The sequence below is a fragment of the Psammomys obesus genome, unplaced genomic scaffold, assembly GCF_907164565.1.
Source record: "Psammomys obesus unplaced genomic scaffold, mPsaObe1.curated_primary_1811, whole genome shotgun sequence".
Taxonomy (NCBI): domain Eukaryota; kingdom Metazoa; phylum Chordata; class Mammalia; order Rodentia; family Muridae; genus Psammomys; species Psammomys obesus.
This window is the reverse complement of record NW_026589732.1, coordinates 14,322,466-14,349,405: the sequence shown is the minus strand read 5'-3', so window position 1 is coordinate 14,349,405 and position 26,940 is coordinate 14,322,466. Positions and strand designations below refer to the sequence as shown.

General features: G+C 40.5%; 1 protein-coding gene across 3 annotated transcripts in view; it reads left to right on the top strand.

The window, feature by feature from the left end:
- Positions 1-26,940, top strand: part of Lpar1 (lysophosphatidic acid receptor 1) — a 121,293-nt gene that overhangs the window by 62,972 nt on the left and 31,381 nt on the right. For all 3 annotated transcript variants that reach the window (XM_055605407.1, XM_055605406.1, XM_055605408.1), the window contains one exon: positions 14,289-15,036. In XM_055605407.1, the coding sequence (XP_055461382.1) occupies positions 14,289-15,036 (748 nt within the window). The remainder of the gene's footprint in view (positions 1-14,288; positions 15,037-26,940) is intronic.

The following is a 26,940-nucleotide window of genomic DNA, read 5'->3' as shown; positions in this document are numbered from 1 at the left end:
GAGAATCATGCATGATTTTTATTAGGACAAAGCATGAATAATTAATAGTTGTGTGAAATACTGTTATAGTATGAACCATTAATTTCAGTGTGATGTTCCCTGTGCCACACAATGAAGGCGTAGTGTGTCTTTATGTACATGTTTATGTACATGACATTGAGAAAAGAAAAAAATGCATGGGCTTATATCTATATAAGTTGATTTTGCAAGTTGTATATTTTGCATGTTGAAGCTATGGTATACCATGGCTAAGAGACCTTTCAGTACAGATTTCCTTTCAGCTTTATTTTTTTTATTATGTAGAATTAAAACAATGTGCACCATGCTTGAAAGTATAAATGGGAAGACATCTGCTAAGTGCTTTGTGGAGTCTTTAATAGATGCCAGGCAGATGTTAGTTCTCACCATTTCCCCCATGGTTGTTGGGAGAGTTCTTTACACAGAGAAAGTGGTTACAGCATACGGTTTGTGTATGTGGCATGCATTTGTCTTTTGCCAGAAGATCCATCAGAGAAAAGCCAAGTTAGACAAACACTCTATGGAAAACTCCCATGCGTTGCCAGGAATAAATGCCTGTGGAGGTAAACACCGAGATTTCTGACTTACTCCATCTTGATTCGGCTTTCAGTCAGAAGTTAAAATTCTTCCCATATTGCTATTTTAATTCATTTATGCCCCCTTCTGTGTTTATAAACTCAGAAAGTCCAAGAGGATATCTTATTTTGGAATCTGAGAGCACGTTTTCAGTTTTGCTTTCCTAGGATGAAATTGCATGTGGGGTGGTGGGGAGCCTAGGGTAAATCACAACCATTGGTGTTTGTTTATTTATCTGTATAATATGCCCTTTTACTTGGTTCAGCCTGTAATAGTCAATGAAGCTTCATCTTTACCCTTAGAAAGCATGTGGCTTTTTCTTTCCCACCCACCCTGGTATGTGTCAGTTTTACACTCCTAGGTTCTCCTGATCCTTGGACTTTTGTTGCAGATTCAGCATAAATGTCAAAGTGGCACAATGTCCTATTTTTTTTACCATAATCATAGGGTTCAGGGGTTGCTGTCTTTTGAGCTCTGAACATTGCTGCAACCAGACTGTCATTAAAGAAATCAGCCTGCATTTGTGGGGTGATGACCCTGCCATCCTGTAGAGTATCACTATAAGCACTGCCCCCGAGGTTAAACTTCTTCAGGTCGGAAATCGCAGTTGTAGGCAGGCTGAAATCTGTCAAGAAGGGAAGGTGCATTGTTTTTCCACGTGCTCCCTAGCATGAGGTAGGGCCGTGGTGCAGATTCATTTCTGGAGCCTAGGTTGGCCATCAAGCAGCTTTGAAAGATGCTTGTAGCAGATATGCGAGATCCCACAGCCAGAAGGCAGGGGGCATGGTCGTTCATGAGCAAGAGGCTGCCAACTTCATGGTCAGAGAGTGATTTCTAAACACTGACCATTAGAAAAGCCTGCACTAGCCAGCAAAGGGAGCTTTTGGAGTCTAGGTTCAGGCCCAGCTTGGATTTATGCGTGCTCCCCAACTCTGAGTACTTTGCTCCAGAACCTTACTTAGCACTACCTTAACTATGGTTGGTAAGGCAATCAAGTAGACTAGCACAAATCCTAGAGGGGTGAACTCAAGAGAATTGGGGCTTCATGGATCAGTGGCACAGGCCATAAGTCCGGAACTAAATTGAGGGATATGCTGGTTGTGTTAAGATGCCATGGTCGGGTGATCTGACCTCTGTGAAGCATGTCCAGGCCCAGGAGGAGGGACTCACCTGCTGCTATCACACCTTAATGAGTAGCTTGGAGCCCTAAGAGTACCACTGAGGCTGCAAATGGAAATTTGCTCCCCTTCCCAGTCAGCAGTGGAGAAGATGATTAAGCAGGCTATGACAGGGAGGGCCGCTTGTATGAGGTTTACAGTCAGCAGACAGTATACATGTAATTAGAATTCAAATGCAATTATTTTATAAGACAGAACTTCACAACCACAGCCCAACATAGCCTTAATCTTTTGGTATTCTACTTATCCCATCTTTTTTTGTGTGTACTGGCACAACGGATTTAAGGCAAAATAACTGGCTTAATCACAGTTTTCTTAAAAAGTCAATTACACGCTGGCCTCCATGGTGGCACACGCTTTTAATCCCAGCCCTCAGGAAGCAGAGGCACACTGATCTCTGTGAGTTCAAGGCCAGCCTGGTGGGGTGAGTGAGTCTACATAAAGAGTTTTAGGCCAGCCAGGGCTACACCGTGAGAACTTGTCTCAAAAACAACTAAAAATAAAAACAAAAAAGTAGCTTTATTCATTTATTTAGCTCCATGTGTGTTTGTGCGTCTGTGCCTGAGTGTGCACTTATGCATGCACATGTTATTGCACATATGTGGAGGCCAGAGAACAACTTGCTGGAGTCTGTCATCTCCATCCTCTAGACAGGACCTGGGGATTGAATTTAGGTAGGCTGCACATGCCTCTCTTTGTTGAGCCATCTCATCAACCCCAGAATTCTCTCCCTCTCTCTCTCTTTCTCTCCCTCCCTCTCTCACTCTCTCTCCCTCTCTCTTCACTCACTCCCACTCCTTCACTCTCTGGTTTTTGAGACAGGGTTTCTCTGTGTATTCGCCCTGGCTGTCCTAGACTTGCTTTATAGACCAGGATGGACTCGAATTCACAGAGATCCCCCTGCCTCTGCCTCCCCGAGTGCTGGGATTAAAGGAGTGCACCACCGCAAGAATTCTTAAAAGGACTTTTGGTCTAAGTTTTCTCTCAAAGTTAATAAAGCTTTCTCTTGATATGCAAAATAGGAAAAGCTGTTTTTTATTGAACATTTTATTATAATTCTTAGTCTAAACATAGTAAAAGCCGTTTCACAGAGCAGTTTTATACTAAGGGGATGATAAGAGAAACTACTATGAGACAGTAAAACTAAAATAAATAAGCATTTGCTGCTATGTTTTAAAACTGAAATGGAACAAGTTGCCAAATGTTTTCTGTTATTAACTTATAAGTACAATATACTACAGAAAGCTTAATGCACACTGAATATAAAGTTTTGACCTATCCGTTCAATTATAATTGCATTTCAGAGATTGTCTGTGGTCCATGGAGGTGTATTCCCTGTGGGTTTTGATTTAAGTCTCAGCAGAGCAGATGTCACAGTAATGAGTAACTGATACTCAGTCTTAAAACAAGGTGAATTTAGTTTGAATGTGGTGGTGCATGCCTTTAATCCCAGGACTCAGGAGGGCTGAGGAAGGTGGATCTCTCTATGAGGCTGGTGGCTAGCCTGGTCTGCATAGGGAGTTGCAGGCTAGCTGGAATTGCATAGCGAGCTCCCACCCCCCTTCTCTCAAAAGGTTACTTTTTACTCTCCAGTTTTCAGATGAAGAAATTACATTCTCTCTTCATATGTGCATGTGCTGGTGAAGGTGTCTGCAATGCCATCCATCTTATTTTTTGAGACAGGGTCTCTCTTGCTGAACCTGGAGGTTCCTGATTTAGCTAGAGTAGCTGGCTAGAAAGCCCCATAGGTCTTCCTGTGTCTGTGTCCCTGCCTCAGGGGCCCTGGAATTACAGGTGCTCTCTGCTCTCTGCAGTTGTTTCTACATGGTTGCTCGGGTCTGAACTAGGTCCTCCTGGTTCTGTGTCAAGCACTTTATAGACTGAGCCATCATGTCCCCACCTTCACCTCTGTTTTTTTGTTTTTCATGGCTTAGATTGAATTATTTCTTAGATGAACTATAGTAAACGATGGTGAGATGTGTAGGAATGTACCCATTATTTTGCTCTATAAAATGTAAACATTTTGATGCATTGTCTCAGTCTTTTGTGTTTTAATAAATAAAGAAACTGAATATTCACTAGCAAGGTTATTGAAGTCCTTTGTACTCCTTTCCCAGTGCTGTTAATTTCTTCATCTAGACCAGAAATGGATGTTTATTATTTTCTATATATCTATTTGAGGGCATATATTTATGTGAAAATAGGAATAATTATAGTCAATTTCTATAAATTTTTAATGGAAGAATGCTATACCACATGTATACCTGTGCAAACTACTCTCATGGCTAGTATGTGTGAACTGGCTTTATTTAACTTCTTTTTAGTATACTTTGTTTATGTTGTAATTTATTCCTTCTCTATGGTTCAGTATTTACGTTGCTTCTTTATTTTAAATTATATAATATTGAGTCTCCTTAGGCACATTTGTGATTCTGCCCCATCCCTACCCCCAGAATTCAGTGTCTGAATATGTGAATTTGAGTCATTTTTGTGAAAGTATTTTGTTGTACTGAGTGTTCATTCTCCAGCATTGTATGACTGTCCTCATCAGGTTGTAATGTTTTCAGACTTGTTCATTTTTGCTGCCATGGAAATCAAGACCTTCCTGTAGATTATGCTCAGCCTTCTCTGCTTCCTTGTGAGAGGAATTTTCATGTTGCTATTGGCTGTCATGGTTTTTTCTTCTGGAGGTTGCCTGTCCATATCTCTGCCAATTTTTTTTTTCTCTGTTGGATTGTTTAGTTTTTCTCTTTTTTGATTGGTAAGAATCTTCTATATGCAAGTCGCCAAACTTCTTACAAGTACTTTTTTTTTTTTTTACCATTTATTATAAGCTCTTACAGTATTGAATTCTTAATTATTTTTTATTAAATTTGGTCAGTGTTTCAGTCTCATTTGGAAAAATCTTCCCACTATCCACAGGTTATAAATACATTTTTTTATTTTTGCCTAAAAATTTCAGATATTACTATATATAATATATAACAATTATATGTATATATAATTAGGTAAGTAACAAATATATATAAAACATACTGCCCCAAATGTGGCTCTGTATATGATAGTGGTTTTTATAGCCTGGGTGAATTTCTGAGTATGACATAGGTTAACACTTTAAATGAATGAACAGTTATACCATTTTCTCAGTTAATGGGTAAATGCCACATTATCAAACTGCCTCACGTGTGATTTGGTCTCTATGGCCAGTTCCAGTGGCTTTTCATGCCCTTTTCTGCTAACTTTGACCTTGCACATTCTGCCTCGGTCTCCTGATTCCTGGGATTGCAGGTACACACCACCATTCCTATTTGGGCAATTCCTTATTTCTCAAATTGTTTTTCCCAGGGTGAAGCTACCCTCCTTGTTACCGGTACATAAATTGATATCTTTTTCTGATCCATTATTTTAACAATATGGAAATTGTCAAGACCTCTAGCACTATTAATGGGTTTTAGTTCAAATTCACTACCTCAGACAAAAGCCATTTCTGCTTCTTGGTAGCATTTAAAGCCTTGTCCTCAGTGATTGTGACAATCTGCTTTGGGTGTAGCCCATTAGCCTTGGTATGCAGTTCTTGACTGCCTCAGAGAAGCATATAAAAGACTACTTGTTAAATCCAGGTCTTCAGTATTTTTAGTGGCTCTTATGGTTTCTCCTCTTAGGGACAACCCAGAATTCTCTGGAAATCTGCCAATGTGATGATGTACCTCTTTCCTCAGCCTGGTAGACAAGGGCCTTCATGAGATCTAAGTATTCTCACTGACTCACAATTTGCTGTTTTTCACAGGTTCTTCACATCTGTGTAAAGATCACATTATCCTGCACAGTTTATAACAGGAACCACTTGCTATACCATCTTAGGTGAACTATTAAGGCATTTGATTAGTGCTTAGTCTTCAACATCCTAAAGAATCCAGGGCTAAGCCATCTTTTTGTTTTCGTCAGTACTGTTTCTTGACTTCCAATTCTAACAAGAAGTCATCTCATTTTCCTTGTTTTTAATTTGAGGCTCTAATAAAGATGAGGTTTATTTTCCTGGGAATAAACTTAATAGCATTTGATAAATTCCCTGCTGCCTCTTTTCTGTCCTTATTGGGTGAAGTGTGTAGACGCTTTGATTGTTTTAGATTTAATAACTAGAAATGAAAAGGCCATAGAGCTTTTTTTTTTTTTTTTCTCTCTCCATTTAAAATGAGAGAACTGGGCCTTGGAACTACCACTTGCCTTACTGAACACCATATTAGGTGGTGGACATTAGCCTCAGCAAGACAGCTGCTTCCAGAAGGCACATATCACACATGCCATTGCTTTCCTGGATGTGGGACCATGACATCCTGAGGAGGAGGGGAAAGGTGTTTCCTCGGAGGTCACTCATCAGCTGGCTGAGCATATTTGGCTGAATCCAGGCCAGTGAGCGATACTGTCTCAAAAGCTATGGTGGATATCTCCTGAAAAGCAGTACCCAAAGTTGACCTCTGGTGTCCACATACATAGGCACACGTGTGCATGTAAACTGGCACACACAGATTGATGTGCACATACATATGCATACACAAAAGTGGGAACAAGATGGCTCCATTTCTATCGTATTGCTAATTCTTTACCCAGCATAGATTAAAATTCCCCTAAAGCATGCCAGTGGGGCATATTTACATTCTTATTGGATTCTCTACTAAACCACATAGGTCTAATTAGAATTGTGAGCTTCATGCCAGGTGTTTGTTTTTCCTCTTTGCTAATGAGTGTGTAATTACCTAGCGGGAGATTAAAAAGCATGTCAACTGGATAGGGAGTGGTTCCTGCAGGCACTCTGGGGTATTGCTTTGGTGCCCTTTGAAAGGCATAGTGTCAGGCTGCACCCTTGACTGGGAAGGTGGAGGTGAGTTAGTGGAGGACAAAGGGATCTCAGCGCCATAACCACCCTTTAGAATTGAGGCTTGGCAGCTTGTTGTGACTTCAAAGGTCACGAATAGGAAATTTCCAAGATGAACATCTGCTTTGCAGGGGTCCCATTCCATGCTTCTGAGATGTAGTGACCAGAATGGGAGGGAAGGGCATGGATGCAGACTTGCTGTCACTGAGGGAGGGACATTTCATCTAAAAATAATCTTATCTCATCTGCATATTTATTCTCTATCCAGGGCAACACTTGATAGCTTCTTACTCCACAAAAATGCCTAGCTGTATTGGTTTGGATTTAGCACACTATGTTTCATTTAAGAATATTTACTGAATTTTGTCTGAGTATAAATCTGTTTTCTTCCTATGAGTCTACCAGCGAACATTGGTTTCTTTTCTCAAAGTAAAAAAGAAACCACTTATGTATCATCTTACATAGATACAATGGGGAAATTCCTGTCTTTGCCCTGTTTGCCCTTTTCTTCAGTACAACCAACTAGACATCAAGTGCTCACATATCTTCCTCAGTAAGAAAATGATCTTAGTTTAATAATTACTCAAATAGATTGTGTCTGCCTGAGCTCATTTGAATAACCTTTTGCAGTGTTACAATCTATTTCTTTCTTTCTTTATAGTTTTGGGATTTTTCAAGACATAGCCTTGGTTGTCCTGGACTCTCTGGCTCCCGAGTGCACAGGCTTAGTGTCACAATTTAGATAGTATGTTAATATGTTTTGATTTCTTCCTTCTTCTCCCCTCACCCTTATATGAGTCACACCTGAACAATAAGAGAAAATTAACAGTTGTTTTTTTTTTGTTTGTTTGTTTGTTGGTTGGTTGGTTGGTTTTTACATTCAACTCCTCGGAGGTCTCTCAAGTTCTTGGTATAATGATAGACTTATGCTAATATTATTAAATTATACTAAGTGTAATTGGTTTCTAGAATTATTTTTATATTTATTTTTGACCATTCGAAAACAATTGTATGGCTTATGAGTTTTTTGCTTGCCACCAGTGAATTTTTTTTTTTTTTTTCGGTTGGGAGGAGGGGTTACTTTGAGATAGGATTTCTCCACATAGACTTGGCTGTCCTGGAACTCTGTAGACCAGGCTGACCTCAAACCCAGAGCTCTTCCTGCCTCTGCTTCCTGAGTGCTGGGATTAAAGACATGTGACACTACCACCCAATAGTGATTTTGGCTGTGTTTGGCTGTGTGTGTGTGTGTCTGTGTGTGTGTGTTTGTGTGCACGTGAGCACATGAATTATTTTGCTTTTTTTAAAATTTTGTTTACATTTTTATTATTAGTTACATTTTATTAACTCTGTATCCCAGCTGTATCCCGCTCCCTCATTCCCTCCCAATCCTACCCTCCCTCCCTCATCTCCTCCCTGCTCCTTTCCAAGTCCACTGATTGGGGAGGAAATCCTCACCTTTCATCTGACCCTATTTTACCAGGTATCTTCAGGACTGGCTGCCAAGTCCTCCTCTGTGGCCTAGCAGGAGTGCTCCTCCCTTGGGGGGTGGGGAGGTCAAAGAGCCTGCTATTGAGTTCCTGTCAGAAATAGTCCTTGTTCCCCTTACTATGGGAAACCAATTGGTTACTGAGCTACCACGGGCTTTATCTGAGCAGAGGTTCTAGGTTATAAACATGGTCCTTAGTGGAGTGTCAGTCTCAAGAAAGACCCCTGTGCCCAGATATATTTGTTCCTTGTGGAGCTCCTATCCTTTCCACATCATAATAACTCCCCTTTGTTCATATGATTCCCTGTACTCTGCCGAAGGTTTGGTTATGAGTCTTAGTATCTGCTTTGAAACACTGCTAGGTAGTCTTTCAGATGCCTTCTGTGGTAGACTCCTGTTATACGTTCAATGCACATCCCATTTGTCTTTCTAAGTGAGGATTGATCATCTAGCCCTGGGTCCTCTTTCTTGTTTATCTTCTTTAGGTGTATAGATTTCATTATGTTTATCATATCTTGTAGGTCTATATAAGCGAGTATATACCATGTTTGTCTTTCTCCTTCTGAGATACTTCACTCAGAATGATCTTTTCTAGATCCCACCATTTGCCTGCATGCTTTCCTCGTTTTTGATTGCTGAGTAGTATTCCATTTTGTAAAAATACCACAATTCCTGTATCCATTCCTCCGTTGATGGACATCTGGGTTGTTTCTAGGTTCTGGCTATTACAAATAATGCTGCTACAAACATGGTTGAACAAATGTCCTTGTTGTGTACTTGAGCAAATTTTGGATATATACCTAGCAGTGGTATAGCTGGGTCTTGAGGAAGCACAATTCCCAATTGTCTGAGAAAGTGCCAGATTGACTTCCAGAGTGGTTGTACCAGTTTACATTCCCACCAGCAATGGAGGAGGGTTCCCCTTTCGCCACAACCTCTCCAGCATGTGTTGTCACTTGAGTTTTTGATCTTGGCCATTCTAATGGGTGTAAGGTGAAATCTCAGGGTCGTTTTGATTTGCATTTTCCTAATGGCTAATGAGGTTGAGCATTTCTTTAAGTGCTTCTCTGCCATTCGATATTCCTCTACAGAGACTTCTCTGTTTAGCTCTGTTCCCCATTTTTTAATTGGATTACTTGGTTTGTTGTTTTTCAGCTTCTTTAGTTTTTTATAGGATATTAGCCCTCTGTCAGATAAAGGGTTGGTGAAGATTCTTTCCCAATCTGTAGGCAGTCGTTTTGTTTTGATGACAGTGTCCTTTGCTTTACAGAAGCTTTTCAGTTTCATGAGGTCCCATTTATTGATTGTTGCTCTTAGAGCCTGTGCTGTTGGTGTTCTGTTCAGGCAGTTGTCTCCTGTGCCAATGAGTTCCAGGCTGTTCCCCACTTTTTCTTCTAACCAATTTAGAGTATCTGGTTTTATGTTGAGGTCTTTGATCCACTTGGACTTTAGTTTTGTTCAGGGTGATAAATATAGATCTATTTTCATTTTTCTGCATGTAGACATCCAGTTTGACCAGCACCATTTGTTGAAGATGCTGTCTTTTTTCCATTGAATGGTTTTGGCTTCTTTGTCAAAAATTGAGTATTCATAGGTGTGTGGGTTTTCTGGGTCTATTGATCCTCCTTTCTGTTTCTATGCCAATACCATGCAGTTTTTATTACTATTGCTCTGTAGTACAGATTGAGATCGAGGATGGAGATACCTCCAGATGATCTGTTGTTGTACAGATTGTTTTGGAGATTCTGGTTTTTTTGTTTCTCCATATGAAGCTGAGAATCTTTTTTCAAGGTCTGTATAGAATTGAGTTGGTATTTTGATGGGAATTGCATTGAATCTGTAGATTGCGTTTGGCAGGATGGCCATTTTCACAATGTTAATCCTACCAATCCATGAGCACGGGAGATCTTTCCATCTTCTGAGATCTTCTTCAATTTCTTTCTTCAGAGACTTGAAGTTTTTCTCAAACAGGTCTTTCACTTGCTTGGTTAGTATCACCACAAGGTACTTTATGTTATTAGTGGCTATTGTGAAGGGTGTTGTTTCCCTAATTTCTTTCTCGGCCCTTTTGTCTTTGATATACAGGAGGGCTTCTGATTTTTTTGAGTTGATTTTGTATCCTGCCACTTTGCTGAAGGTGTTTATCAGCTGGAGGAGTTCTCTGGGTGAATTTTGGGGGTCGCTCATATATATTATCATATCATCTGCGAATAGTGACACTTTGACCTCTTCCTTTCCAATTTGTATCCCCTTGATCTCCTTTAGTTGTCTTATTGCTCTGGCTAGGACTTCAAGTACTATGTTGAAGAGATATGGAGAGAGTGGGAAGCCTTGTCTTGTCCCTGATTTCAGTGGGTTTGATTTAAGTTTCTCTCCATTGAGTTTGATGTTGGCTATAGGCTTGCTGTATATTGCCTTTACTATGTTTAGGTAAAGCACATGCATTTTTTTAGTTACATTTCTTGTCATCGTGGTAGAGCTCCTAACTGAAACAACTTAATGGAGTAAAGTTTTATTCTGGCTCAGAGATCACTGGCTATCATGACTGGAAAAGCATGCTGGCAGGAGCACGTGGCCACATAGAGAAGCAGGGAGCTCAGGCTTACAGCTGACCTGGTCTTTAACTCCTGGCCCCACCCCTACAGCCATCTATGAGCCAGTTAGATCTCATGCCTACAAGATTTTATGACCTTCCAAAATAGCAGCACCAGCTGAAGACCAAGTATGCAAACACATGAGCCTGTGGGGAGGTTTTCTGTGAGGCTATCTATGGCTGTAGACTTCAAGGTACCTAAAGGCTTTCTCTATACAGCAGGGTTTCTCATACCTTGGGTGTTGTCTGAAAACAGTGGTCCTAAACCTTCCCAGTGCTGTGACCCTTTAACACAGCATCTCATGTTGTGGTGATCCCAAACATTCTTTTCATTGCTACTTCATAACTGTAATTTTGCTACCGTTATAAATCACAATGTAAATATATATTATGTGACCCCTGTGAAAGGGTCTGTTGATCCCAGAGGGATTGCGACCCACATGTTGAAAAGCACTGTTCTAAAGGATCTCATATCAAAACCACTGGGGTTATTCTGCTCTCTCTGCCTTAAACATTTGGTGAGCTGTCTTTTCATTGTTCCTTTATGCTTCCAGAACCTTTCTTTACCCTTGAGATTCTACAATTTCATGAAGCTAGAGGAACATTTTGTGATAATGTTGTTTTGTAATTTATGGAAACATAAATCAGTACTGACTGTGTCTTCTTAAGCAGTCTCTTTTCCTTGTGCGGGGCTCTGCCTCTCCAGCCCCACCCGAGTCCTTCTGGGATCCACAGAATGACTAGGTATTTGTTTTAATCTGCGCCTCCATTTCCTTCTTGTTATCTCTGACTCTCTCATCTGATGCTGATTACATCTTGTATTTGGCATTTCTGTTCTCTAGAAATTTTATGCTTTTTTTTTTTTAAATTCAGAAATTGTTTTTCATTGTGTTCTTCCAGGTCGGTACAACTGTGGCTTCCAAAGACATCCATATTTATTCCACAGGACCCCTGAATAAGTGACCTCGGTGGGCAGAAGGGATTTTTCGGAAATAATTTTGTTAAGAGATTTGAAATGGAGATATGATCCTGTATTTGGGCTTCTTAAAAATGTTCTATTCACAACCCCTTTGTACCTGAGAAATGTTCACAAACCCCTGGGCGAATATGGGAGAGAGTTTCTAGATTGGGTTAATTAAGGTGGAAAGGCCTACCCTAACTGTGGGGCCAACATTTCATAGGCTGGAGTCCTGGAGTAAACACAAAGGAAAAAGGCAACTGAGCACAGCATTCTTCACTCCCTGCTTCCCAGATGTAGATTCAATTGACCAGATGTTTAACACTGTGCTGGCAAGACTTTCCCCAACAGAGTGGACCATATCCTCATACCGTGAGCCAATATGAGCCCTTCTATCCTTCAGTTACTTCTGTCAGATACTTAATCATAGTAATAAGAGAAATAATTAATACAGTAACTGTTGTTAAAATGATCAGAAATTTCTGAATTCAGGTGGACATGACACCTTAATTTCTTCAAGAAGAGGTTATGTCCCTGAGCTCATAATAAAGAGACTGAATCAATTACTATTCAAAGAGAAAATGAAAAACAGGAAGGATATTCCAGTGGAAAAAAAAATTGGAGGATCAAGAAAGTGAATAACTTCAAAAGACAGATATACTAAGCATCACATGAGAAAAATTGAAAATGAGGAATGATGATGAACCATTAGAATGTCCCAAATATTTCCAAAAGCAAGCAGTTCTGGGTGGTTGAAAAAGTCGTGTGGGTCTGACCATGGGTGTAGGCAACTGAGATGTAATGGAATATCTCATTAGAGATGAGGTCAAGGAAATGACAGGCAAGAAAAGTCAATGAATTACCTAGAATCAGGGCATGATGTGGGGTGAAATCTAACACTACAGGCCAAGTTCTGTGATTTCTAGTGAGGAAGACACTGTGGACTCTACAGAAGATGCCAAGAAATGCAAGAAAAGTTCTTCATTCTTTTCCTGGAGTGTGATCTCTTTAATGAAGAGAGGAACCAAGAGATAATTACCCAAAATGCACATTGCAGAAGTGTGAGCTACAACTTAATGTCAGGATAGGGAAGAAATTCATAATTCAAAGGACTAATCACTCAGGCATTTCATACTGCTGTTTAAAAAAAATTACCTAGTGTTTAGTAAACATTTATGTACAACCTATGGGTATTTAGTAGGACAATTAATCAAAAATGTTGATTAAGTGGGTCTGGTTGTCCAGGCCTATAATTCCAGTTAAAAGCCCTATGTCCAGTCCATAATCTACAAACATTAACAAAAGTAGCCAACAACAATATTATATTTACTTTATGATTTAAAAATCACATCAAGAGAAGAGAAAGAAGAATGTAAAGTGCCTTCAGGGAATATTTTCTAATTCTAGAAGTCTCCAATGAACTGCAGGTCTCAGGAAAAGATTTTTTTTTTCTTTTTCTACTTGATATGTAATTCCCTCAATTGTATTCTTCATTTTCTTTTCTTTTCTAACTTTGCTTTACTACTTACTGAGCATGTATTTAAAACACCTCAGAACTTTCTGGACTGAAGTATGAGTACAAATAATATGCAAATATATTCCAACTGTTTTTGATAAAAATTAAAAAGTGTAAAAGTAAATACATTATAAAGCAATGTCACTGTACATTGGAAGGCATATGTTTCTTCTAAGCTAATTATATTTTGCTTCTTGTGGATCAGTGTCAGGTATCAACTGCTTATATTAAGCCTTCCAAGGGGGAAGGAAGTTCTCAAGAGTCACAGATTGGTAGATGGATGCTATTCTTGGGATGCTAGTCCTGGTGGTGGGTTGTGCTAACCACAGGAATGTGAGCAGTTCATGCTGGCTTTGGCAAAGGAATCTTTGATGCATAGTATGACCTTTGAAATTTTGGACATGATGGTCCTTGTGGGAGCTTGTGTTACAAAATGTCTGTCACCGGTCAAAAACACTCTCTGAGCTAAGAAATGCAGACTAATTGGCCAATGATACCATATCTAGAAAGTACCTGTGTTTACTAAATATCAGGGAAGAATAGATTTCAGTAAAACAAATTTTCCAGTTGCAAAGTTTTGAAAAGTTTTTAGCTGCAGTGGGTATTTTTTTAATTATTTATTTTTTTTTATTAATTACACTTTATTCATTTTTTATCTCCCCATAAGCCCCTCCCTCCTCCCCTCCCAATCCCCACCCTCCCTCCCCTTTCTGCATGCATGCCACACCCCAAGTCCACTGAGTTTTTAGCTGCAGTGGGTATTTTAAGGAAGATTTTTTTAAGTGCCATTTTAAGGCAGAATTTTTTAAAGTTTTTCCTGTAGACTTCAATGACACAGACCACCAAGCAGAGGCCTTGTCATTTACTTGTCTCACTATCTTTAATCTAGAGTATTAAGTGACCAGTATGTAGTTTGGGTATTATTCTGGGTCAAATTTTTCAGATTCTTTGCTTTATATTTTATTATGTATATATGTATGTATTTACTTTAAAGATGTTATAGGTCGCTTATCCATCTTTAAATTTGGATCTGTGGTTTCTTCAATTCATTTATTCATTCCTGCATCCATTCATCTTTTTTTCTCAGTTCACAGCCATGAATGAACCACAGTGCTTCTACAACGAGTCTATTGCCTTCTTCTATAACCGGAGTGGAAAATATCTAGCTACAGAATGGAACACAGTGAGCAAGCTGGTGATGGGGCTGGGGATCACTGTCTGCGTGTTCATCATGCTGGCCAACCTACTGGTCATGGTGGCAATCTATGTCAACCGCCGCTTCCATTTCCCTATTTATTACTTGATGGCCAACCTGGCTGCTGCAGACTTCTTTGCTGGATTGGCCTACTTCTACCTGATGTTCAACACAGGACCTAATACTCGGAGACTGACCGTTAGTACATGGCTCCTCCGGCAGGGTCTCATCGACACCAGCCTGACAGCCTCTGTGGCCAATCTGCTGGCTATCGCCATCGAGAGGCACATCACGGTTTTCCGCATGCAGCTTCATACACGAATGAGCAACAGGCGCGTGGTTGTGGTGATCGTAGTCATCTGGACAATGGCCATTGTGATGGGTGCCATACCCAGTGTGGGCTGGAACTGCATCTGTGATATTGATCATTGTTCTAACATGGCACCACTCTACAGTGACTCCTACCTAGTCTTCTGGGCCATTTTCAACCTGGTGACCTTTGTGGTCATGGTGGTTCTCTATGCTCACATCTTTGGCTACGTTCGCCAGAGGACTATGAGAATGTCTCGGCATAGTTCAGGACCCAGGAGGAATCGGGACACCATGATGAGTCTTTTGAAGACTGTGGTCATTGTGCTTGGTGAGTTCTGTCTTAACTGTCGCCTCCTTTATAGATTCCCAATGTTGTTATATAGCCCCACTAATTTATGATAATGGTAAACAAGAGTGTGAATACGTGTGGGTATTTTTGCAGATATGATTACCAGGGGAGTTTCATTTTAAATGTCTATGGCAATGTCAGCTTAACATTCTTTCTACAGTTATTCAACCTAGTATTGGCCTCAGTGCTGTAGTGTAAATGATAAAATGAAAGAGGTCACTGAAGATTTTTCCTTGATACTGCCTACTCTCACCTATGCCATGTTTCCAGTGGCAGCAAAAGCTGTTAAGGTATGTACCTTTTCTTTCTCTTGCTTCTAATGTCCCTCAGGATTCTCATATCATCTATTCTTTCCCATAGTTTGGTATTGTCACATCCCAAAACCAACTGCTTTTCAAAGAGGGTATGTTTTGTTCAAGGTGTAGTTGACTCCCCATCCCTTGTCCCAGTGTGAAGTTTCAGAGCCCTCCCAAGCTCCAGGGCTTCCATCTGCTTGACATTTTACCAAGAATGCCTTGGGTGGGCTCCCCCAGTGACTCAGGCAGTGGAGGTGTTCTTCCTTATTTGACCACAAGCTGTCTTAGGATTTGAGTGCTTTCCTTTCCCACTCTGTTATTTGTGGTGACACTTCTACTGAGGACAATCAGCAGAGAGGAGAACCAGAATTTAGAAAGGAAAGGAATCCTAGGGAAGGTGTTGGCATTGGCATCTGACCGCTGGGAGGCATATAAAGTATAATAACTGCAGGGGGTCATCTCTCTTGGCAAAAAAGGATACATTTTTTTTATTTCTCCTGCTTTGATCTATTTCAGTGGCCAGTGGTCACCAGTAAGGATGAATTACCCATTATTATCCATGTACTTTGTTCCAGAGTCAACATTCACCACAACTCTTGAATGTTTTGGACTGACGATTAGGGAAAGTTTCATCCCCTGCCCCCATTTATATTGAAGAGCCTTTGTTAATATATGGCACATAATTTGTGGAAGATCTTTTTCTTTGTAAGTGGCAAAAATGGAATTCAGCTGTAGGCGTGGAGACCTTACACTCCAACCACAGGCCGCTGACCCTGGAGTCCTTTCAGTTTAATTCAGTGAGCCTGATGAATGCTATTAATATGCAAAGGGATAAATAGACCAATCAGGACAATCCATTGCAGATTTATGTTGGAGAGGAGGCTAAGAAAATGCTGTAAACTGGTTGGCTCCTTGTGTTAGAAGGGATAGGGGCAGAGACCCTGAGTAAAGGAAGGACAGGACTCCAGAAGAGACAACATTGAGTAGATTCTGTACATGTGTGCGTGACATACACACACACACACACACACACACACACACACACACACACACAGAGAGACCACAGTTTGACAGCATATGTCTCCCTCAATTGCTTTCTCACCTTATATTTTTCAACAGGGTTTCTCACTGAGCCCAGGGCTCATGATTAGCTAGCCTTGCTGGCCAGCAAGCTCAAGTTTCTTCCAAGCCCTGCCTCTTCAGCACTGAGACCCCAGGTGTGTGACACCACACTGGACCTTGTACATGGATGCCAGGGCTCCAAGCTCATGTCTTCATGCTTGTGCATCAAACACTTTACTGACCAAACTATCTCCCCAGCCCCTTCAGTGTATTCTTGAGAGATGTAGAAGAGGAGTTTGTCATGACTCAGGGCATTGGTTGGAGTAGAAAATAGTGAGCAATAGTTATCATGCTTGAGAGTCATATATGACTTGTATACAGTGGACATGCTGGATGGAATGTTGACCAGATATGTGAAACCTTCAATACATACTATGGAGTTTGGGCTTCAGGGTAAGTGATAGGAAATGCTAACATGTTTTTCTAAGAAAAATTGAACACTAAATCTTATAGGTAGGGCAATAACACAAATTGTTATCCAAACAAAGATACTTGTAGCAGTAAAATCAGACACTAACTAGTTGGGATGATGGTGCCACAGGCATGAACCCAAACATTCTCAGGAGACCAGGTGCACATGGTTCTTTTTCCTTGTGCATACTTCCTGGGTTTCTGTTTTTTGCTTTTCAAGTTTGACATTACACACTGGCTTGGTTCCACTACTGTTGTTGTAAATTAAAATTGGTGTTAGGCTATATAATGTTTTTAATTATGAGCCCTATAATTTTCATGGTGGTATTATTTAACCCGCCATTACAAATAATAAGACACAGACATCTTGTAGATTTTATAATTGGCCTTATTTACCTTGGCTGGGCAAATGACCTTACCATCCCTCTCCCAGCCCCTTCCAGTGCCATCTATCTGCCTTAGCCATTTCTATCTGGGCCACTTTTTTTTTTTCCATCCCTAATCCTATAAATACTTATTTATATTTTTTATTTTGGTGTTTTCTCCATCCACACCATCCTTGGAGTCCTTCCTCCTGGCCCACATGGTTCCTTCTCCACACTCATCATGACATCCTCCTGCCTCCTTTCGTTCTGTCCATCTGTTTCCTGTGATTCTCTATCCTCAAAAGCCTGGGAACTTTAGCCATGCCTACCCCATTTTGTCCTGTCCAAGTATAGGTCTTTCATCAACCAATCAGATATAATGTTTTAGGCAGGTTTACACAACAAGAATAGGTTTATCCAGGAAGTAACCAGATCTTGAGGGCCAGTAATTAGCAACAAAATACCAGCATCAGACCAACCCCCAACATACTACATAAAAAAGAAAAAAAATAATACAAAGAATTATTATCATTATTATTTTTTTTAAAGACAGTGTCTGTCCCGTGTATCCGTATTTGGGATTTCAGAGCTTAGAGGGTCTTTAAAAACCACTCCATTTACATCCTTCATTGTTCAAATGAAGAGACCAAAACTCTGTAATTGAATCATTTCCTTCTGAGTTGGTTCAATACCTGTTTATCCTGATTCTTCGTATCATTTTTTTATGTAGTATGTTGGGGGGTTGTCTGAGGCTGGTATTCTGATGCTAATTACTGGCCCTCAAGATCTGGTTACTTCCTGGATAGGTGTTCTGTTTTCTGCACTCCAATCTCATCCACACACTCTATGTCATTTTCTTTGTTTTGGATACTGACATGTGTTTGTGGGGCTTGCTGGGACTGGCTGTGAACATTGTGGCTCTGAAAGTAGCAAGCTCCCATGAGGCCTCTTTGAATTTGACCTTATTATAACAGGTGGTAAGCTTTGACACATGACATTCAAAACTGAATTGCTAGCATTTTTTTGTGTGTGTGGTTCTTCCATATGTTACAATCATGTTAACTTTCTTAGCAACAGCGTGGCATTAATGGTTTTATACCGGTTTTAAGAAGGATGTCATAGCCAGACATGGTGGTGCACGCCTGTAATCCCAGCACTCAGGGAGGCAGAGGCAGGTGGATCTCGGTGAGTCTGAAGTCAGCCTGGTCTTCAAAGCAAGTACAGGACAGCCAAGGCTACACACAAGTGTTGTGTGTCCATGTGTGTGTGTTCTCACTTTTATTCACTAGCTGGATTGTCTGAGATCCACACTCTGGCACCGACTATTTGGGTGATACTAGGCAAATTACATTCTCTCTGTCTTAACTGATGACTTTCTAACTTTGCCTGTAGGATAAGTTGGCCAATTTGATTTTTAAGACTACTTAGGGTATTATTTATTTTATGAATAAAATTGCAAGGATAAAATGACTAGCCCCTAGGTCTTTCTGGTGGAAAACTTAGAAATCAAAAGTAGATTAATTGTCTGTTCTCTCTAGACATAGTGCCCCCTCAGTAATTCATATTAAGATGCTCTGTTGTCCATTAAAGGCTGTGGCGCCTTTATTGAGAGTCATCTCTGAGAAGTAAGTTTTGGCAGTTTATTTTCCTGTGGAGACCTGGGTGGCAGGGAAGGAGGGCTTCCCAGTTGGTCATGCTGGTCAGAGAAGGGAATAGACACAGTCTCTTCTCTGGGCACAGGTGAACGAGCTACAAATCCTGTTTCTGTGGAAGGGAATTAAAGCTACCTCAAGTGTCCTCAGGTCTCAGTGGCATCCCTGTGAGGGCCTTTTTGAAGAAGAATCTGAGGGAACATTCATGAGAGTCTTGATTGTTTGGCCAGTCCCTGGATTGGCTTGGCCCTGTGAGTGGTGGTTGGGGAGAGACACCCTGCCGACATCCTGCTTTGCTGCCCCAGCCCCAAGCCTCAGGCTCAGGTCAAAAGAGAAAGCACCTTTTAAACAGAAATTCTGTGCACTCCTTGTTGCCCATCTCCATTCAAATATTTTTATTCCAAAGAAATATTCAAACAGAAACAAAACCCCCAGACCACATGGGTCCAACAGAGTTCTTTTTGAGGTGCAGACAGAGGGTTCTACATAGAGCTCTTTCTTATTTTAGGTCAGTTAGGAGTGACTCAGGCCTGTCAAGCTGAGATGCCAAGTGCTAAGGCCATTTGTCTTTAAGTGGAATAAGATGCAAAGATTTCTTTACTGTGTTGACTAAGGTGGGAGTCACTCTTGAGCAGGGGGTGTAAGCTTAGACTTGGAATGAGATGGCACCGTTTAAATCTTCACTTCTCGCCACAAGCTCCCAGGACCTGAGAAAGATGACTTTAACGTCTCTTAGCCTCTGATTCAGAATCAGGGTTATATGAACCTATTCCTTTATGTAAAGTTCATTGGTCAGTTTTTTTTAATTTTAATTTTATTTGTATGAGAGTTTGCCTTCATGTGTGTATGCATGCCATGCTCATGACCTGATTCTCATGGAAGCCAGAATAGGGTATTGAATCCACTGAAACTGGAGTTGGGGATGGTTTCCAGCTGCCATCTGGGTTCTAGGCGCTGAACCTGGGTCTTCTACGAGACCAGCAAGTGTTCTTAACTGATGAGCCAACTCTCTAGCTCCTGGAATGACTTTCTTTTTTGGGGTGGGATAGGGTGGGGCGGGGGGAGGTTTGGGACAGGGTTTCACTGTGTAGCCTTGGCTGTCCTGGACTTGCTTTGTAGACCAAGCTGGCCTCGAACTGACAGAGATCTGCCTGCCCCTGCCTCCCTGCATACCAGGATTACAGACGTGTGCCATTGTGCCTGGCTCTGGGATTATTTTCTATATGTGCAAGTACATATCCTACAAAAAATAGGAAGGGCTCTATAGTACATGTTTTATGTTCTATGTACATGTTTTATGACCTGAAAAGTCATTACTATAAAAACTTGACACCTACTTCTGAAGCATGATGGGAACATTGTTTACTGTGATACCTTACAGAATCTTATGGCTATGAGGGACAGGGATTTCAGAATTCCATTAATTGATTTTCCTTGTCATTATTACAGAAAGAAGCTTTCAGGGCAGCTGTTATAGCTAGAGATGCACAATTCTATTCTCGGGTTTAAACAAGATCTTCGGAAACTAAACATCATTTCTGATTTTCTGATACAGATAGGCTGAATATGTATGAACCTGGGATACATACAAACATGCATGCACAAACATACTCATATACATGGATTGTCAAATTTAGTAAATAGGAATTATGGAATATGGTGTGCTCATACAAACATGTGGTTTAATGATGGGGATATGTTCTGAGAAGTCTGCTGTTAGACATTTTCATTAGTATGTAAATATAGTGTGCGCTCACACATACAGAGACAGCTATGAGTGTCACTATGAGGCAGTATAATCTTTCAGGATCACCATCCTATACAGTTTGTCCTTGGTTGGAGGTTGTTAACATAGCACATGGCTCTTCTAATAGGTAGCATTTGTTATTCATCTGTTTAAATTCAACTGGATATCCAATTTAATGGGATCACATCGGATAATGTAGCAATCTTGATGTGCAAAGGAAACACCACATTTTAGATGGCAAACTATCCTGTTGAGTACATTTTCTTTTTCGTGTTTCCATATTATGCTAGTAATACATTTAAGCCTGGAAAGTGCTTCATTTGTGGTGGGTGGTAGTTTTGGTGAGAGATGTACCCATAGGCTCAGGTTTTGAGCACTTGGCCTGTAGTTGATGGTGCTGCTTGGGGAAATGGTGGAGAAGAAGCCAGTGGGTCAGGCTTTTGAGTTTCATACCTTCAAGCTATATCTAGTTTATCTCTGCTTTCAGTTGGTGTTGAAGGTGTGTACTCTCAGCTTCTTGCTCTAACTGCCTTTATGGACTCTGGAATCATAAGCCAAAATAAACCCTTCCATAAGTTGCAACAGAAAAGTGACCAATACCTTATTTACTATTTCTCATTTTTATTTGGGTTTGTCTGGAAATAAAGGGTCCTTTCTATTCAAAGAACTGTATGATTATTTTTCAGAAACTAAGCATCCACCCACTTGTGAACAAATAATTTTTCATACTTCTGGGTCAAAACTGAATTATTTTCCTCTTTTATATATTCTTAGCCCTGCTATTTGAAAAGAAGCATTTAAATTACATCTGCTTGTCACATAAGCAAATATTTTTTTAAGCCTTTTTGAGATAGGGTCTTATGCCACAGCTCAAAGTGGCTTGGAATTTATCATGTAGTACAGGTTGGCCTAGAACTCATGACACTCCTGCTATAGCCTGTTCGTGTTAGAATCATACATGAAAGCTACCATGCCAGGCTAGTAGATTTTTTTTCTTGTGTTTATTATAACATCGGTATTTTTTTTCTTTGTGGTCTAAGCTACAGCCTGTGCCTCAGAGAAGCTTTTTATTCATGTATTTGCTCAAAGATGATAGAGTCTAGACTGAATATGGTCACAGCTTTACTTAAACCCTGGAAGGTCTCCTTTAATAGAGGACATATCAGAATGATCCAAAGCAAATACGAAGTTCTCACAGGGTGACACAGCAATAACAGCGTCTTTTTGAAGAAGTGGGATTTAATTTGGCATCAAGAGACTGGAAATTCATGGCTTCACCTATTTATCCTGTCTAAGTAGACTTTTGTTGACACAAAGAACACTGCATTTTGAGGAGGGTTTCCATGAGTTCATTCTAAATGGGCATTTCTGTGCTTCAGAAAGCTTCTCTTTATGTGGCAAGTGCTAATTCATTAACTGGCCCCCCCTTAGCCCCCCACGCTTCGGAAAGGGAAATTAGGTGTAAAGGAGCCTAGCCTTAAAGGACCCACCAAAGAGACCCAGGGACAAAAAATTTTGCTGTGACCAATGAGTCACTGTTTTGTAGTGAAGGGATTAGCCCAGCCGACCTTGCTAAGCCCATAGTGTGCAGCTTGGACCTTTCATAAGTTGGCCTGGTTCACTGAAGTGTGAACCTCACTTCAGTCAGTGGGTTCTGAACAAAAATGAGAGAAGCCATAGACATCCTGAAAACAGTGTGTTTTATTTGGTGTGTGTGTGTGTGTGTTTGTGATATAGATATGTGTGTGAGTGTGTGTGTGTGTGTGTGTGTGTGTGTGTGTGTGTGTGTAGTGACTGAATAGTCAAACAAAAGTTGTGGTAATAAAGCCCTCTCTTTATCTCCTTTAGTAAAGGGTAGATATTTTCATTGCAAATACTTACTTAGTCTTCAAGCTTCTATCCCACAGTGTTTAAAAACACTCATGACTGAGAGGAGTTACTTAAGATGAGGGCAGGTACAGTAGAAGGCAATGTGATCAGTAAGGCTGTGCTGTAGATTATTGTGTAACCGGGTACAGGGCGAAGACCGACAGCCTTCTTTACTAGAATTCTTTACTAGAATTTTTTAGTATTTTATTTAGTTCAGCCTGGATTTTAACACCTCTGAAGCAAAAACATCTGTCACTAATGTGTCTGCACATGAAACACTGTATAGTAAAGTTGGAAATGGGAGCAGAAAATATATGTCCATGTCTATGTTTTGCTCTGTCTACAGCATACAACAAAACTGTGTGGCTTTTTATAGAGTGACTGTGTCATCCCTTGGCAACTACTGACCCATAACTAGCACTTGTGGGCATGTATGTAGTTCTGTTGCTTTGTGGCTTATTGGGTAGCATAGTAACCCAACTGACCCATTGACTCATTGGCTTTGTTTGTTAGTTTGCTTGCTGTTTTGCTTCTGTGTTTCTCTGTGTAGCCCTCATTATCCCAAAACTCATGTCTGTAGGATCTTGAACTTAGAGATCCACCTGCCTCTGCCTCCCAAGGGCTGAGATTAAAGGCTTGCTCCACCACTCCTAAATTTGTAAGTGTGGGTATTTAAATGCTATGTGAGGTATAACTGAATTTTTTTGAAAGATTATTTTCTGAACTGTTATGTCAGTTCAGTTGACTTCTATCTTTTTAGTAGTTTAACACCTAACAAAATATTTTCAGTTTGCTGCACTTTTCAACGTAGCTGAAAAATATTTTTTAGTGCTAAATCTTTTTAAATAATTATAGAAAGACTTAATTTTGAAATTTTTATTCATTTTCATATAAATTTTGACAACTAAATTGTTAAACCATTACGAATTTTTATTTTTATTTAATTTTCAATATATGTTATATTAAATTGAGTAGCATTTGGCCAATTGCAGTTTTATTTTAATTTTTTTCTTTACCCAGTTTTAACTTTTACTGGGTCAGTATTTTTAGTCTTAAGAGAGTTTCTTAAAATGTATGCTGATGATAATGGCTCACTAATTATTGGGACTCATTGAGTCCTAGGACTGAAATAAAAAGGGGATTGATTCTTGCTCAAAACCTTACTTTGCCGTGTGAGAATTTCCTGCAGTATATTTTTATTACATTCACTAACCACTCCCCTCCCCTCCCAGATCTACCTCCTTCCTTACCCACCCAACTTTGTATCATCATCAAAAAAAAAAAAAAAAAAAAAAAGCCATTGAGTCCAATTTTGAACAAGAATCTTAATCTCTTTAAAATTCAGTCCCTTTGTCAGCCAAACACAGGAAATACTTTCTCAATGATTGTATGTGATAGCCAAGAAAGACCATCTTTTTATAGGAAACACTGTCCTTGTGTCAAAGTTGGATGTTTTTACAAGTGCTTATATATAGCTTACAATTTATAGATAGTGACCCAAAATTTTAAAAATGTTTGGCATGCTATGTGAGGAACATGCTGTAACATCAAAGGTGCTATTCCAGCTTCAGGTTCACTGAACACTAGCAAGTGACACTGGGTAGTCCATTTAACCTTTGTGACAACTTCCTATCCATTCCATGATGGCCTGCACTATATCAGTGTTCTGTCAAGTGTGATCCAAGGACCACCTGTATCTGAGTCACCTGGGAAGCTTGATAAATAGCATTGGTTATCTGCCCAGACCTACTGTGGTGTCATCTTTGTGTTAGCATTCAGACATGTCAGTCACAAAAGCCTGACAGCGTCACCAGTCTATAGCTTTGCTTAAAATGACCTGCTGTTCAACTTGTTTTTGTTTAATTTTAAATTCTACTTTTCATCTTTTCCACCAAAACTGGCACTATATTTTGGTTCAGTCTAAATATTGAGTACCTCAGTCTCTGCAAGACACCCTGGGCTCAGATTTTTTAACTTTGTTGGTCTCCTTATGGGGCTCTTGTCCCCTCCATGTCCTTCTCCCCCTACTTCTTCCATAAGACTCCCTGCACTCTGCCCAAAGTTTGGCTGTGATTCTCAGCATCTGCTCTGATCCCCTGTTGGGCTGAGCCTTTCAGAGGACCCTCTATAGTAGGCTCCCATCCTGTTTCCTCTCCTCCACCGCTTCTGGTGTCTATCCTGTTTGCCATTCTGAATGAGATTTAAGCATCTTCCTTAGGGTCCTCATTAGTGTTTAGCTTCTTTAGGTCTGTATATTTTAGTATGGCTATCCTATATTATGCAACTAATATCTTCATATAAGTGATGCACCATCCAAAACATGCATACATACATGCATACATGTATATAATATATGTTTATAAAGACAGAGAGAAAGAAAGAAAGTCATTAGGCTTCAGATAGCTAGAGATACACATATCTATCTCGAGATATGTATGTACATACACATGTATGTGTATATCTCTGTATTAGTTCTTTTTCTGCTGCTGTGTTAAAATACCCTAACCAAAATAATTATATAAAAATGTTTATTTTGGCTTTTTGTGATGGAAGGGTAGGAGTTTATGACAACAAGAGGCGTGGCAGCAAGTGGTTGGGGAGTAACAGGAGCTGAGGGATCATATCCTCAACCTTAGCACAAAGCAAGAGTGAACTAGACGTGGTTCAAGGGAGTGAACTCTCAAAGCCCATTCCCAGTGTCATACAGTAACTTACAGTGTCATACAGTGTCCTCAGGCAAGGCTACCCAACCTCCCCAAATAGGGCCATCAACTGGGGACCAAGTGTTCAAATACCCGAGGCTATGGTAGGTCCTTCTCACTCTAACCACCATAATCCCAAATCTAGGAAAGAATGACTACTGTGTTTGGGAATGCCATCCCCTGGATCTGGTTCTGTTTCCTCTTTGCCATCAAGAACATTGCAACTACGCATACACCATTCAGTTCAAGTGACATGTCTTCCTGTGGGAGAAGGTGGATACTGAACTGTCTCTTGCTCCTCTTTGGGCAATTCTTCTCCATTGCTGATGGAAATGCAAACTTGTATAACAACTTTGGATATCAACCTTGCACTTTCTCAGACAATTGGGAATAGCTCTACCTCAAGGCCCAGATATACCACTGCAAAGCTTATCTGAAAGATGTTCTACCATGCAACAAGAACATTTGCTCAACGATGTTCATAGCAGCTTTATTTGTAATAGCCAGAATCTGGAAACAACTTAGATGTCCCTCAACCGAAGAATGGATAAAGAAACTGTGGTGTATCTACACAATGGAATATTACTCGGCTATTAAAAACAAGGAAATCATGAAATTTGCCAGCACATGGATGGAACTAGAAAAGATTACCCTGAGTGAGGTAACTCAGTCCCAGAAAGACATGCATACTATATATACTCACTTATAAGCGGATATTAGCCATATGATAGAATCCACAGACCTAAAGAAGCTAAATAACAAGGAGGACCCATAGTAGGATGCTTAATTCTCATTCAGAAGGGCAAATAGAATAGACACCTGAAGTGGTTGAAGAGAGAGAACAGGATGGGAGCCTACCATAGATGTCCTCTGAAAAACTCCACCCAGCAGGGAATCAAAGTACATGCTGAGACTCACAGCCAGACTTTGGGCAGAGAGCAGGGAGTCTTATGGAATAAGGGGCAGGGGGAGGATAGAAGGACCTAGAGGGGACAGGAGCTCCACAAGAAGACCAACAAAGCCAAAAAAAAAATCTGGGACCATGAGGGACCTGCAGAGACTGATGCACCAACCAAGGACCACACATGGAGAGGACATAGATCCTCTGCTCAGACATAAAGCCCATAGACAGCTCTGTCTCCATATGGATTCCCTAGTAAGGGGAGCAGGAGCTGTCTCTGACATGGACTCTGCTGCCTGCTCTTTGATCACTTCCCCTCCTGGAGGGACAGCCTTGCCAGACCACAGAGGAAAAGAATTCATGTACTTCTGATGAGACTTGATAGGCTGGGGTCAGATGGTCTGGGAGGAGGACTCCCCCTTTCTGTGAACTAGGAGAGGGGGGAAGGGGGAAGAGGAAGGGAGGGTGGGACCAGGAGAAGACAAGGGAGGTGGCTCCAATTACAATATAAAGTGATTAAATTATAAAAATAAACATATATATATATATATATCAATGAATATCTGAATAAGTAATAAGAGGGAGTGGAAGTCAGTCTGCCACAGATATAATTAGAAGGCAGATGGAACCCTGCTGCTCTAAAGCCTGCAGACCAGTGGAAAGAGTGCTGTGTATAAATAGGTATTAATCTGGAAGGCAAGCGGTGAGGAGGCTACCATAGAAGAGGTACAGATGATGCTGGAAGGGAGTCTAGGACAGAGACTCTGTAAGCGGTGGCCTCCCTCAGGAAAGCTGTATGTAAACGACCTTTTAACTTG